Raw genomic sequence first — 15833 nt, forward strand, 5'->3', positions numbered from 1 at the left:
CTCTAAAAGTTAAGTTGAAACTCTCCCATCATTCATATCTCCAAAAAAGTCATAATATCAGACCTTCAGACCTTTCTCTCCCAGGGGTGGAATCCTCAGGGCAGTGTCTACTTTGTGTGAAATGCTTTTGTTTTATGAAGCTGTAATTGTTTTGTAAGCTGGTTAGTCTCTCATTTTGCACATTTTTTTTTCTTTTTCTTTTTCTTTTTCCTTTTTTTATTTGTTCTACTTAGTTGTACAAGACAGCAGAATGCATTTCAATTCATGGTGCACAAATGGAGTCCAAGTGCAAGCACATTTTTTAAATATGAGATTTATTGCACTTTAATTTCTTTAAAATATTGTTTCTGTATCTTTCTAAAGAGGAAAAGAGATATTGCTGTTATCTCTCTTGCAGAAATCCCCTCACCTCATCCCAATTTGTGACAGCAACATGGCGGCTTGTCCTGCTCCTTTGGTGTGTGTAAAGGGAGATTCCTCAGGAAAACAAAGTGATGAGAAATTGGGAGGAAGGAAATTCAAAAGATTGTAAAGGAAGGAGAGGCCAGGAACCAGAATTAAGGGGAGCTAGCCATTCATGGTGCATTACTGGATGATCTTGGGCAAATCCCTGATGCTTTCCGTGTCTTGTTTCCTTCTTCTGTAAGATGGGAATAATCAGCCCGCCCTTCCCCCACATTCGTGAGATCAAGTTGAAGGCTGCAATATCACACTTGGAACGTGATATAAACTAAGAGTCAAAGTCTCACACTGCATTTCCCCCATCGACCTCTCAAGGTCATAGCTAAAGGGGTTTAGATAGATTCACATTAAATAAATCCTTGTGGGCCTTGTTTAGGGGATTGTTTTCTTGGCCTCGCTTGGCGATGATCTGGGGTTATCCCCAGCTGCTCCCCACATGGCCCAAGCCCTACTCTTTGGATTCCAAGAATCACTGGGAGCACTTCAAGTTTCAGCACATTGCAAGACCTTCTCAGTAGTGCTGAGGCCAGTGACAGTGACTGCCAGCCTTCAGGGAGAAGAAAATGGGGAGACGCCAGCTCCGACTGGTCTGCCCTAAACATGCAAGTGTGTGTGCAGCCAGGAGGAAGTTGTTCAATGTGACATTTCAGGGTCTGGCTTTCTTGGTATGTTCCTGTCACGTGTATGAGTGAGAGAGGCATGCTACATAACTTGTTTTCTGTTCTGTCCCAGCCATCACAGAAGCCATCGAGATCCCGCAGTTTATTGGCCGCAGTTACCTGACATATGACAATCAAGATATCCTCAAGAGGTAACAGGCTTTGATAGCATGGATTTCTCAATATCTTTCCCAAGATTTTTTCCTTATCTTTCATGTTAGAAGATAATTCCCAAAGAAGGCCGTGGTCTTGGGGCAAAAAGACAAATAAAATAAACATGGAAACTAGAACGAAACAAACTAAACTTGAGAACATCGGTCTTCCAAACAACACAGTTACACAATCCCAACCTTTTCTGGTCAAAGGGTCTAGAAAGAATAATGTGACCTCTCCCCTCTGCAACCCCCCCGGGGTTTCCAGTGCTTTTGGTTTGAGAAGCAGAGTGTGGTGCTCATGAAGCCAGGCTCTGAGTGTGATTCCCTGGCGGAGCCCTGGGCTCTGTGCTGTTGTGTGGCCACATCTGAGGCTCTCTCTGTGCCCAGCTGCAGAAGGGGTCAACTGCTCCCCCAACCACACACACAGCAAAGCCCAGTTCCCACTAGGTTAGCACCTACTCTGCCTCTTCATCCATAAAGGTCTGATGTCTTCTTCAGGTTCTGACTGGTTCGGTGGGGACTCCTCTGCTGTCTTCATGTAGACGCAATGGCATGGCATGAGGAGATGCCCCAGTCACTGTTGCAGCTTGTCATCTCCGGTGGCAGGAGCCCCCGGCACTGTACTGAAGTTACCATAGCTCTTGGATGGCAACAGTCTGTGCTGTGGCAAGGGTCACAGCCTGCACCCAGCAAACCCTCTGTCCATCAAGCTTGTCTTTGGCACCTTCCGTTTCCTCCTTCTCTCTCTTTTCCCTCCACTGGTCCTTGGTCATGTGTAGTGTGCCATCTGCCTTACCACCCCAGCTCAATCACTCTGGAATTTTCCTTTCTCCTCAGGTTGACTGCGTCTTAGCAGACAAAGGCAAATCTTTAAGCTTTGCTCTTAGGGCAGAGCTTGGTGGCTTTTCAAGGAACAAAAGTAGTGAAGAGAAATTTTTCTGGGACATTGGCTGTCCACAGGAACTCAGTGCACTCCAGACAGACATCGCTGCCTTTCTCTAATCCCAGCCTGTGTATATCTGTGTTGCCTTGGCACGGGGACTTAGGTAAAATGTATTCCCAGCCAAGAGAGATCCTCTTCCTTCTTCATCGCTCTTCTTCTAAAGAAAGGTCCTCAGTCCTCAGGAACCAGAGACAGTGTGAAAGGGGCCTACAGCTTCAGCTTCCAGTGCTTAGAGCGAGACCACCATGCAGTCAGGGAAAGTAGAGATTTGGTGAGGAGGAGACGGGGAGGCCCCATGCCAGAGCAACTCTGACGGTGTGTGCACACGTGTGGGGAAGTTCATGTGCAGGTGTGTGAGGCTGCAGGCAGAAGTCCAGGGTCTGTCTCAGTTAGATGCTTTTTATGTCAAGTAACAGAAAACTCAGCCTACAAGGTCTTCAACATGAAAAGTATTTATTATTTCATATAACAAGGGGTTTGGACTTTGGATCCTGGGTTGATTAACTCAGAGGATCAACTGTATCATCTAAGACTCAGATCTCATCATCTGCCTGCCTCCTTATCCTCAGCATATCCCCCAGCTACCCCTAGGATGCCCATAAGATGGTTATAAAATATGGCAACAGCCAGTGGAAGTAAAAAAGATTTTCTTTCTTTATTCTCATGTGACTCTTATTAAAGAGAAGTTTCTTTCTTAAAATCCTCCTGGAAAATTTTCTCTATTTTATTGGACAATAGCAAGTCACATGCCTCCTCCAAAACCAATCACTGACAAGATAAATTTGAATGTCTGGATTTGATTATATCAGTATTCCAAAAGCAAGTCAGGGAGGGAAGGAACCTTGAATAAAAATTGTGGAGTAGCAGATTCCTAGGGAACGGGCTTTGGTTGTACTGTTTCGCACCTGGCCTGGTGGACCACACTTCCCCATCACCACTCTGAGGCCATAGGGAAGGCACACCTGGTCTCTTCCTGTCCAGACCAGGCTCTGGGAAGCCTCGACAAAAGTCCTTTCCACTGTTCACTATTGAAAGCACCCACAGCTTCAGAGTCAGACAGAGGGGTGGGTGTAAAAGAAAAAGCTTTTCCAGTTGTGCCATGACATATTAATAGCAATATTAAATCCTGTCTCAATATTACTCCTGTCTCAACAACTTTGATTCTAGGATCCCAGGCTTATTCTTACCACTTTAGTCAAAATGAGTTTCTGAGTTAGTTCTTCCAAAGTTCTGCTAACGGCACACAATCATGTGACCCAATTCCCAGCCCTGACTATAGAGCCTGGAGTCCATTCTGTCCTCATAGCTTCCTGTTCCTCTCCACAGGACTATAACAACACCCCCTCCAGACCATTAGTCCATCAAGCCCCCTTCCCTGTCTAAGACCTTACCTTCATCCAATCACTGTCCAGATCTGCACCCAAGAACACTCACTGCCAGAGACAATCTTCCCACAGCTGTGACCAAAGCCCAGAGCAGGTGACTCTTGAGTCTCTTGGCAACTTTCTGTTAGGGAGAGGGTAGCAGTTTCCCAAGGGCCCTTGAGAAATAGGACAGCGAAAGGGGACACTGAAGTGTGTACAGGGTGCAGCCTGAGACTTTGGTGCTGGCCATTATCTTGCTAATCTGTGGCTCCACAAGTGCCCCCCAAACCTGTGGGGGAGACACTGCTGCCTGCTGGTGTGACTCCTGGGGGATGCTCTTTCTAATTTCCTGGAAGTACAGGCTAGCAATGCCAGATGGTCCTCACACCTGGCTGTTCCAGGCTGGCGGGACAAACTGGGACCACTCTGAAACACATTTGGTGGTTAATTTCACGAACTTGTTTGTGTACTTCCTTCAGGGTGTCAGGATCAAGATCCAATGCATTCATAAGGTTTAAGTCAACTGTCAAGGATGGCCTGTTAATGTGGAGGGGAGACAGCCCCATGAGACCCAACAGTGACTTCATTTCCCTGGGCCTTCGGGATGGAGCCCTGGTGTTCAGGTAACCGTCTCTCTGGCTGCCTTCAGCAGCACCTTGTGATCTTTCTCAGACTGGACGGATCATGCCTACAACAATTCCAAAGGGAGCTAAAATACAGGCTGCTGCAATGGGCTGTGGCCTAAAGCTCCAGGTTTGTTTGAGGTCTCTGATTTTTCTTTTCAGCATCCATGTTTTCAGGTGGTAGACTGCAAATTATAACTTGCCAGACAAATTTGGCCCACTACTCATTTTTGAAAATAAAGTTTTATTGGAATGCTTTCATACATATGCATGCATATTTTATATGTATATATTTGTGTGATGATGGCATATTTGAGTAGTTTCAGTAGGAAGGTATCGTACAGCCTAAAATATTTACTATATGGCTCTCTGCAGGACAATTCTGTGACCCCTTCTAAGTGAGTTACTGCTGTAGGCTCCCCACTTGCAAATTAGGAAGGAGTGAAAAGAGGATTTTGATACTGCCAAGCATAGTAGTGAGTCCTCAGCTTAACACTTAACAGCTCAGGAAGATGTGAAAATCTAAACTCCAAGAGTCCTGGCTTTAAGTTCCATGCTGCTTCCCCTTAGCTAAGGGAACAATTCCTGCTTTCCAGTCTCCTGCTGCAAGAAGAACGAACCACAGATTCCTGCTGCAGTAGATGAACTCAACACTGGCATCTTTGCAAGCACTTCTTGATACGCATAAGGCAGCCCCAAGAGTTCTTACCTATTTTTAGTGAATTTAGATTGCTCTCAGATGTGTCAAATGGGTACTTATGCCATAAAGAATTCCTTGGACAGTATCTCCCTACTACAATGAATGGAAGCCAAGCTTCTGTGGGACAGGGTCTGCTTGTCTTGTGAAATGTGAAAAAGCTGCTCTGGAGATTGTAATGATACTTCCTTACTTGAGGTTAGAAATGGCTCATTTATACCTGTGGTTTTCCAAGTGTAGTCCCTGGGCCAGCAGCATCTGCATCACCTGGAACTTTCTTAGAAATGCAAGTCCTCAGGCCCTATCATAGGTGTACTAAGCCCAAGCACTCTAGGCCCAGGGCCCCGTGAGCCATGTTGTAACCTCCCCAGGTAATTCTGATGCCATCCAGGTGTGACAGTGTCTGCTCTCTTTAGATCCTCTGCCCGACGGACAGACATTTCTTGGGCTTTTCCTACCTGAATCACCTCCACCCAAGGTGATGAGCCCAAGTGATCACGAAATGGTATGAAAGCAATGGAATTGAAACAGACAAAGGAAAGAGAGCCAAACACCGAGATAATGAAGATTTAACGCTGGGGCTTTTGTCTGCCCTGTGCTGGGATTACTGAGAGCCAGAGGAGGATAACATAAATCTTTCCAATTTGAAGAAAAGGCATTTGAGAGGAATTGTCACTTCTCCAACATCTCACTTGCCCTTAAATAGCAGAGCATGCTGAGGGGATTCCGTCCTATGATCGTGGGGACTTTCAGTAGCCCCATGTGGCTGAAGCTGGAGTCTGGCAGGGGCAGGTGAGGAGCAGCTTGTCACCGTCTCCAGCTGCCAGCACACCACTGCCCCTCCCAGCCCACCCCTAGTTGGCCCAGAGGTCAGATAACCAAGCTCTTCACACCCGGGATCCAGGCTGGCTGCCTTGAAGCCATTTTCTTGTGGTTTTCCTGTGGTTAACCTCGTCAAGGCCTCAAGTACTTGATTGTGCCCAGAAAAGAGAACCGAAACAGTAGCTGAGCTGTGGGTGGGACAGCCCAGTTCCCCCCCTGCACTGCCAGCCAAAGTCTATTCATCACCCACTCCAGCCCCACAGGGAAACTGGAGAAGCTCCGAGGCGCCCCCCAGGTCCCACGGGCTCCCTTCCCAGCCCTGGAAAGGAAATGCCCCCCCTTGCCCCTCCCTCTCACCCTCCCCTGGCCCTCTCCCTGGCCCTCCCCCAGGCCTTCCAAAAGCTGCTCTCCATCCTCATGGTTCTGAAGTTACCATTTCTTTCTCAGGTTGTTGAAAATGGTCCCCATGTTTTTCTTTAATCCCGGAGACCTGATTGTATCCTCTGTAAGATACACCAGGGAGCCTGGGTTGAGGTCGCTATCAGTGCTGGGCCCACAGCCACGCCATTGCTGCCCAACTGAATCACCTTCTTCTGGACGGCTACCAGCCACTCTCCCACTCAGTACAGACCAATGGAAGTGCTGGGCTGGGTCAGAGAGCAATTATGGTGTAGGCTGGTGGCTTGAAAATGCCAGCATGCAGAGGGGCACTCAGCAGCTGGTTTCAAAGATAGATTGCGGTGCCAGCTTCCTGGGATTCTGATGAAACAGGTGTGGATAGGCACTGGGTTCTCACTGGAAACAAGCACTCCAAGTGACTCCAGGTACCACAGCCTGAGAAGCAGGACCTGAAGTGACTTTGGAATCAGACATGCCCGAAACCCATGGCTGTGTGATCTCATGCAAGTTACCTAACCTCTCTTGAGTTTCTGTCCCCTCATCTGTACATGATTAGATGGAGGATTAAACGAATTCATTCCTGTAAAGGACTTAATGTGAGGTCTAGAACAACTAGGTACTAGAGATAATGATAATTAATAATTACTATGGTTAGCTAAGTGTTTTCTGGGCTCTGGAAGCCCCCTGCCTCAGAAAGATAACATGGGCAAGGAAGTTAGCATTGATATAATTGCTTCATTAAATTTGGTTAGTATTACTATTATAGTTATTGTTAACAATAGAGCTGCCTTGGCCTTGAGGACCTTACATCAGTGGAGCCCAGAGAGTGAACTTCTTTACAGGGTGGACAAACCATTCTTGAGGTTTCAGTGTTTGAACCAGGTCCAGAGCAAACAGAAGAAGATGATGAAATTGCCTCTTAACTTTCTAGACTTTCTTCCTTCACCTAAATGCAGGTTCCTTTTGCTAATTTAGGACTCAAAGCCCTTCTGCCAGAGAACAGACAAGAACGATGGAACTCTAAAAAAAAATCACTCGTAGTTTTGGTCAAGGTTGAACATAAAAAAAAGGAAATCAAAGGTTTTAGCTAAAATGAGTGTGGTTTTCTGTTTTATTTTTGCTTTGTTTCATTTTGCTTTGTGATTATATGTGGAACATAAAGCATCCTGGGAGGGTTTACGAACGTCACTTGACTGACATTCTGAATGTCACGCTTCCTGACATTCTTTCCCTCTAATTTTGACCCTGTAACATTTTTACGCAGCAGAGAAAGGTGAGGGATCTGACATTAGCCAGGTGCCCTGTGCCACGGCTTAAAGGGACATGGTTAACAATGTCATCCCCTGAAAGCATGGAGGTGGCCAAGTGGTTTCCAGATGGCCTCCCTGATGGCACCTCCTGGTGCCCACCTTGGGGCCCAGCCCTGCAGCCTTTACCGCAACTTCGTGTCGAGTGGACCACTCATCCTGGAAGCCCCTTACAAGGCGTTGGCAGAGCAATCAGACAAGCATTGTTTCATTGTTCCCCTTTGGTACCAAGGTCTAACTCACGTGCAGGGCACACATGTTAGATGTACAGCTGAGTCAATTTTAAAATACGTGAATGCTGTTTCCCCACCACCCAGAAGAAGATATAGAACACTTCTCCCACCCAAAAAAAGGTTTCCTCATCTCTCCTCCAGCCAAGGTAACCACTTTTCTTAGCCATTTATCATTGTACAAAAGGGGAAACTATTTCAAGGTAGGTATGTGTGTCTGGGCAAGCAGGCGTTACTTAGAGGATCTGAAATCACACAGGGTGGGGGCTTGGAAGGTCAGGCCATGGAGAGGCCAACAGAGTTACCCCCATGACTGCAGTCATCTGTTGGGCTCCACCTTGACTTCCCCCCCTTAAGCACATTCTGTCCTCTGCATGAACAGGAAAGCCATCCGGCTGGAGAAGGGGAAAAAGCCCACCCTGGTCCAGGTGGGACCTGATACAACTGCAAAGGTGTCTTTCACTGGCCCATAAGCACATTCCAGTGCAGCCTCCCCAGACCAGACCCTGGATTCTGAGATCTGGTTGTTCCTAATGTGTTTATAGCCTGGGATTCACTCACACATGGCCACTCCTCCAGAACCTTGACGAATTTAACTATTGGTGGCAACTTTCTCTTTCCCGCTGGTTCCTCGAGGTGCATTGTGATCCCCATATTCAAGCACACTAAGTGCTTCAGGTGTCTGGGGGGTGCTCGGATTGTCTGTTTGTTCCTACTGTCTGTTTTAGTCAACTTTTTCACTGCTGTGACTGAAAGATCTGACCAGAACAATTGTAGAGGAAGAAAAGTTTATTTGAGGGCTTATGGTTTCAGAGGGCTTGCTCCAGAGAAGGCTGGCTCCGTTTCTTGGGGCTCCAGATGAGGCTGAACATCACGGTGGAGTGTGTGGCAGAGGGAAACAGCTCACATCGTGATGATCAAGAAGTAGAGAGAGCAGACTCCATGCTCCAGATACAAAATATATACCCCACAGCCACGCCCCCAGTTAACCACGTCCTCCAGCCACATCCCACCTGCCTCCAGTTTCCCCTCAGTTAGTCCCATCAGGGATTCATTCACTGATTGGGTTAAGACTTTCACAGTGCAATCATTTATCCCCTGAACTTTCTTGCCTTGTCTCACCCGTGAGCTTTTGGGGAACATCTCGCATCCAAACCATAAGGCTATCTTACTTAACATACCCTGCAATCCTTCAGGGAAGGTATTCTTACCTGCAGTTTACACATGAGGAAATTTAGACTCAGAAAGAGGATGCAGATTGCCCAAGATCACCGACTAAAAATAAAATAGCAAGTCTGGGGATGCAGGCAGGTCATTGGAACACAGGGTCCATGCTCGGCCACCTCAGATAGAAGAGCCACATGTAGTATCCAGCTAAATGTCTGCCAACCAGCTCCTAAATTGGCTTCAGAGTCATACATTTCTTCAATAAGCATTTGGCCTCCACTTAATGAAATCTGAAAAATCCACCCCCAGGCTGCTGTGTACAAGGAGACACAATGTGGGCAATTTCATTAGAAAACAGTGGGTGTGTCAGGGTCGGGGTGGCAGCTTTGTCCCATGGTTGGTCAAGTCATTGTGAGGTCTATTCTTGGTTAGATGCCAACTGGCTGTGTGACTTCTTTGAGCCTCTGTTATGAAAGAATGACCTACGTGGCACTTTCTCTGGGGAAAGCCCAGAGCCCTCTGCTCTTGCACGGCTCTCAGAATGAGGGTGTGAGTGCCCTGGTTTTCTTCCCCGCGGTCCTGTTTCTTGGGTATGGGGTGAAGGAGAGACACCTGCTCTCATGAGATGAGGGACAAGCTGCCCCCGGGAGAACATCAGAAGCCTGATCACATAGGGTTTATGATATTATCAAGTGAGGTCCAGGCCGTTGGCCCAATGCCCAAACCTCACTAAATATTTGTTGAATTGAATTAAATTAGAATAATTGAATGAACATTGGATTAGGAGGGGTTTTTCTCTCTGGTAAACAACATGTTCACATCTTCTGATACCTTTAGGGTATCAAGGCATCTGGAACCTGAAATAAAAAATTGGAAGGTACCAGGCAGACCTGATATCAGAGTAAAATGGGGAATGGGGCAGATAATACACCAAGTTCAAGTTCTCGTCATTAGCTTTGCAATTTTAGGCAAATTCCCTTAACCTCTTTAGGGCACAGCTACTTGTCAATGTTCTGTTTCAAAAAAACAAAAACAAATGAAACACTTGTGTTAGTTTCCTAGGGCTGATGTAACAAATTACCACAAGTTTTGTGGCTTAAAATAATAAAAATCCCCCCCTCACCGTTCTGCAGATTAAAAATGCAATGTGTTGCCAGGGCTGGTTCTTCCTGGAGGGCCTGGAAGAACCCGTTCCCTGCCCTGAGGTTCTGAGGGTGCTGGCGATCCTTGCTGTTACTTAGCTTGTAGCTGTCTGTGTTTTTCCAGTCTCTGCCCTGTTTTCAAATAAGGTCATGTTCTGAGGATCTGAATAGAACCTAAAAGTTTGGGGGGAACACTATTCAATCTAGTATATCATATTACAAATGATAAAAGTCCTTTTCATTATCCCCGATAGTATATGCTGAGCATATAATTACAGTACTGATGCTTCCAACCCATGAGCTTGAAAAGAAAAAAAAACAGCCTTGAGGATGTTAGGCCAAGCAAAGTAAGCCAGCCCCAAAAGACAAGCACGTCATGGTCCACTTACATGAGGTATGTAGAATAGTCAAATCCAGACAGAGAGTAGGAGGGGAGCTGTCAGGGGCTGGAGGGAGGGAAGAAGGGGGAGTTATTATTTAACAGGTGCAGTGTTTATTTTGTAAAATGAGAAGAGTCCTGGAGATTAGTTGTACAAAGCTGTAACGTTACTCAGTTATATACTAAAAACTGGTTAAGATAGTAAATGTTGTGTTCTAGGCATTTTATCACAATTGGAAATTAAAAACCAAATGCATGGCTCCCTGAATTCATTTATGGGTGACCTGAAAATCGAACACCTTGTGTTGTGTTAAGGAAACTGCATTCTGCCTTCCCAAGAACACTTTGCAAGGAGAGTCCTCTGTGAATGGGTGTGTGTCTGTGCTTCAGGGTTTTACTCTGTTCTCTGTCTTGCTCTTCTCCGACACCCTAGCTACAACCTGGGCAGTGGTGTGGCGTCCATCATGGTGAACGGCTCCTTCAGTGATGGCCGGTGGCACCGGGTCAAGGCTGTCAGGTGAGCACCTGGCCCCGTGAGAGGCAGAGTTCGACTGGGCCATACTGGGAGGTGGAGGCCAGTTCTCCTTCAGTCCCACTGTCCTGTTCCCCAGCCTTGCCTGGCATCCACCAAGTCCCAGCTGTGCCCCCCACTGACACTGACAGGCCAGAGGTCAAACCCCACTTCGGTAAGGAATGGTGACTTTCTGGAGAAAAAAAAAACTCTCTGATGATTAAACTGGGGAGGGCCTCAAAATATAGTGCCATGAGATTCCAGGACTTCAAAGAAGGTCCCCATCTTATCACATAGGTCAGAGTGGCAGAGTGGCACCAGGCGGCCGGCTCTGCAGCTGTAGGCCTTCCTATTGGCATTCCTACTGTTCTCTTTGATTTACGTTATTAGACCCTTATAATCCAATGTGGTTCACAGGGCCCCATGTAGGAGTCATTATCCCAACTTCTGATTTTCTTTAGGTGAGCCATTCTTTTGCTTTTCTTTACAGTTTTAGTTTTATTCCTTACATTCCATATTCCTAACAGTACATTTTCAGGAGCCAAATAGTGGGTCAGTACTGGTAGTGTCAGTACTGTGTGTTAGATGAAGGACCCAGAAGATGAATCCTGTCTGGGGAAGTCTATGGGTGAAGTCAAAGGTGAGGCCTGAGAAATACAGGGCTCAGCAAGGTCAATTTCCTGCTTAGCTTCCATATAGGCTGGATGGGAATAGCCTTGCTCTGACCACTGTGCCTGACTTTGATACCATAGCAGAGGTGTGAGGATACAGAATCAGAGCTGTGCTTACCTGCTGCCAAGTAGAAACCACTCGAGATAGATGTGTAGTGATGTTGATGAAACCCCAACTCTGTCTTGTTGAAAACATAAATGTTTTCCCATGATGAATACAAACAGGAATGCATCTCAAATTTGTTCTAGAATAGAAGTCAAAATACACAAAGTCAAATCTAACTCCAAAGTACTCTAAACCATGTGCCTTCTGAGTTCCTCATTTCTCTCTCTCGGTACCATCTTTATAAGGACTTGCACAGAGGCATCCAAAGGAATTTGAAATGTGTCAGTTCTTAACTCCAACTGCCCTCAGTCCCTACAATTCCTTCTCTGGGGACATCAGGGATCAAAGCACCCTGCTCTCAATTTCCTTGGGTAGAGATGGTTGGTAGAATACATGTTACAGAAGGATATTAAAACATTCACAATTGTTGTGGTTTGATTATGTGTATCAAGATACACAGTGGCGGGGACACCAGGTCCTTCTTTAACATCATCTGGGGAAACTGATGTTAAGTGACTTTCCTAAGACTATACAGCTGCTGTGGGCAGAGCCTAGATCAGGCAGCCTACCACAACTAGGATTTCGGACTTGGAAGGGACCAGGCAGGGGAATGTTCCTCCAGATAACTTCAGATGTCAGAGTGGCAGAGAGGCACCATGCGGCTGGCTCTGCAGCTGTAGGACTTCCTATTGGCGTCTTGATACCATTCCTAGTGCGTCTTAGGTTGCAGTGAGGACGGAACAAAAAGAGCTGAGTCCAGGAACTGTATGGGTGGGAGGATTCAAGCAGATATCACGAGTTATGATCAGACAGCCGAGAAGAGATGGTATAACAGATCTAAGTGGGAACTGGTTCAAAGCCAAGCATATAAACCATGGCAAGAAGGGTGGGTGGACATCTTAATTCTCTGTTATAGGCTCCAAAGTCAGAGATGGGAGAATCAACAGAGAGGAGATCCCTAAGAGGGACTCTACTTTTACACTGTCTTGCTCTGGGTAATCCTGGTCTGGCAAGCATTACTCCCAGCAGAAGAGAGAAAACTTCTCAATTAATAGACATCTTCAGTGGCCAGATACTTTACACCCTATGTTTTATCATAGTTAATATTCATAGCAGTCTAAATTCTATGGTCTTCTCTTTATGGATAAGAATTATTATGTGATGATGATGTTGATAATAGCAACACATGCCTTTACCAGCCTTTGTAAAGCAAGATATGTATCAGGTACCATGCTCTGTACTTGTCATGCACGACATCTGATCCCCATAAGAGCTTTAGAAGATGAGCATGGTTATTCCCATTTCAGATGAGGATGTTGGAGCTCCATAAATTCATTTATGCATTCGTCTACTGTTACAAGCCATATACCATTCAAGACGCATGAAATACAACACTGAGTAAAACTGATGTCCTTGCCCTGGTCTTGGATTCGACTGGGAGGCAACAGACAATACGTAACATACACCATGAACAAGGACATTGGATATGATACTGGAAGGCAAGATCACTTGTTTTTCAAACATGCCACTGATTAGAAGACAATACCTTTAGGGAAGGTCAGTGGAGTAGAAGAAGGAAACCAAAAGGGGCAGGAAAAGGGAGAAAACACAGAATAAATGTAACCAAATCACATGATGTGCATATGTAAATACACCACAGGGAATTTCACCTTTACTTATGTGCAGAAAGTACCAATCCAAAATAAATAAGTGAGCAAAGGGAAGATCAGTAGAGTAGAGGAAGGAGAATAGGGGAAGGGAAAAAAGGAGGGGAAGAGGGGACGGTCGGGGAACAGGGACTGAAATGGAGTGAATCAAGCTCCATGCACATAAGATTTTGTCAAAATGAACCCAACTACTATGTATAATGATAGGGCTGTAATAGAAAGAGACATTATCTTCATTTTAAAAATAGAAGAATGAAAAAAATCTTAGAATTAATGAAATACAGTAAGCAAAAAAAAAAAAATGCAATATTTTAGAATGATGAAAAAATTCAAAGGCAGAGCAGACAAGGCAAGCCACTGGGGACATTGCCTATCACAGCATGAAGGTATATATGAGAGTCCAGAAATGCACTTCCAAAGTGGGGATCCGTGCATGGTCTGTAGAGAGCAGGCACACAGGGGAAAGCTCCCTCAATTCAGTGCCAGAAGAGTGGCTGTCAAGAAGGGGGCCTGGGCTAGTGCCCACCCCTAGTGCTGCAGAAGCCACCACTTTGGGTTTTGGCAGCCCTGGCATGTGGTAGTGCTTTGATACCCTCATATTGAAATGATTGAATTAGCTCCAAAACTAGCATTCTGTTTTGTTTTACATTCCTTTGCAGGGATGGCCAATCAGGAAAGATTACCGTGGATGACTACGGAGCCAGAACAGGCAAGTCACCTGGCATGATGAGACAACTCAACATCAACGGACCTCTGTATGTGGGTAAGTGACCTTCATGGCCAAATCTAGATCAGGTCAGGGCTTTTTTTTTTTTTTTTTTTTTTTGCAAGTTCTCTGTTTGTTGTGCCAGGGATTGGTCAGTGAAATATCTGGAAATCAGGAAGCTGTCCTGATATTCCATTCTTCCATTTTCTGAACTTATGACTCATGGCCTAGGGGACAGGAAGGGACTTACTCAGATGCTCTGTGCTTTGGACAGATCCACCAGGAAAACCATGCTTTTCTTGTTTATAGAACAGGAACCTGCTAAATATAGCTCTAGGAATTCTCTCTGAGGAAGTAGGATCTTTCTGGTCCACCTCAAAATAGAATGAGTAGCATATCTATAAATGGCTTATAATCCGCTAATACAGAACACACAAAAGGGAAAAGATATCTTTAAATATTTTCAAAGTGAACTTCATTGAAAGCATTCAACGTCAGTGTTTTGGTTTAAGATGCTATCACCTCCAATGACACAGCATTTTGTCGACATTATACAACATGTCAAAATTCACTAGCTACTAATTTGGTTTCATTTGAGCCAGAAATCACACTGTGAGTTGTGTATTTGTACCCTTTTGCTGTGTATGAAATTGATCCAAGTGAGCCTGTTCCTTCAAGGACAATGATAAAATAGATGTGCTACACTGGACAGTCTCTCCTATCAACCAAGCGATGTCAGTGGACCCTCAGGTGCACCACAGGGAAGCCCCAAATTGCATAGCTGACTTGTCCTCTTTTACATACTCTTTTTTTCCTTGTGGCTTCCTGGCAGGTGGAATGAAGGAGATCGCTCTGCACACTAACCGGCAGTACATGAGAGGCCTCGTGGGCTGCATCTCTCATTTCACGCTGTCCACCGATTACCACATTTCCCTCGTGGAAGATGCTGCAGATGGGAAAAACATCAACACTTGTGGAGCCAAGTAACACCAGCTGGCCTTGCCCAGGGGACAGAGCCTCTATCTTGAGAGTCCCAGGGGCCCTGAGACCCTGCCCGATGCCACACACAGAGGCCCGGGACCAGGTGTGTTTCCTCTCATCAAGGGGAAAGTACACCCTGATGGGAAACTGAGCACCAAGACAGGAGGCCCTGGGTGGCCTACCCCGCTGACACTCTGTGGGCCAAACCCAATGGAGCACTGTGTGTCGGAAGCAACGGACTTTGTCCATTGAATGTGTGGAGTCTGCCAGAGATCACACATCAGTGCAAATTCCAGAGCCTGTCTGCTGTAACTGAACGAATGTGTTGTGATTCATAGTGCTTAGAAGAGGGGAGAGAGAGAGAGAGAGAGAGAGAGAGAGAGAGCGCTCCCATGAGCCCACAGAGCAGTATTAAAATACTTGTCCTTCCCTGGCTCATGACACTTACTCACAGCAGAATGACTGTGTGACCTTGAACTTTGAATTTCCCACCTTGGCCCTAATCCCTTCCACTCCCTGGTGGCTGGCCCAAAGTGCTCTCGCTGTTCCATGAAAATAAAGGGTGGGGAAGATTAAACATAGAAATCCTGGTCATAATGCGGCCCCTCCCCCCAAGTGTACCTTTAATGTGAAATCCCTACTTTTTATAATATCAATCTAAGAAAATGGGCTCCATGATTTTGTAGCTGTACTTTTGTATGTGTCTATTTTTATAGCTGCAGACTGTCTATTCGGTATACCTTAGGGGATACTGGTAGTATACCCTAATTCTTGCACACTTTCCTAAAAATTTTCTCCCAAAGGAGACTTGGGGTCATTTGTGGTATCAGTGGAGTGGGAGA

At 45.9% G+C, this 15833-nt stretch overlaps 1 protein-coding gene across 2 annotated transcripts in view; it reads left to right on the top strand.

Moving 5' to 3' along the window:
- Egflam (EGF like, fibronectin type III and laminin G domains) overlaps positions 1-15833 on the top strand; it is a 173837-nt gene extending 158004 nt beyond the window's left edge. For both annotated transcript variants that reach the window (XM_076857391.2, XM_076857392.2), the window contains 5 exons: positions 1195-1273; positions 4063-4206; positions 10783-10866; positions 13964-14067; positions 14843-15833. In XM_076857391.2, the coding sequence (XP_076713506.2) occupies positions 1195-1273; positions 4063-4206; positions 10783-10866; positions 13964-14067; positions 14843-14997 (566 nt within the window). In that variant the 3' untranslated portion in view covers positions 14998-15833. The remainder of the gene's footprint in view (positions 1-1194; positions 1274-4062; positions 4207-10782; positions 10867-13963; positions 14068-14842) is intronic.

This window comes from Callospermophilus lateralis, chromosome 5 (assembly GCF_048772815.1).
Source record: "Callospermophilus lateralis isolate mCalLat2 chromosome 5, mCalLat2.hap1, whole genome shotgun sequence".
NCBI classification, from domain to species: Eukaryota; Metazoa; Chordata; class Mammalia; order Rodentia; family Sciuridae; genus Callospermophilus; species Callospermophilus lateralis.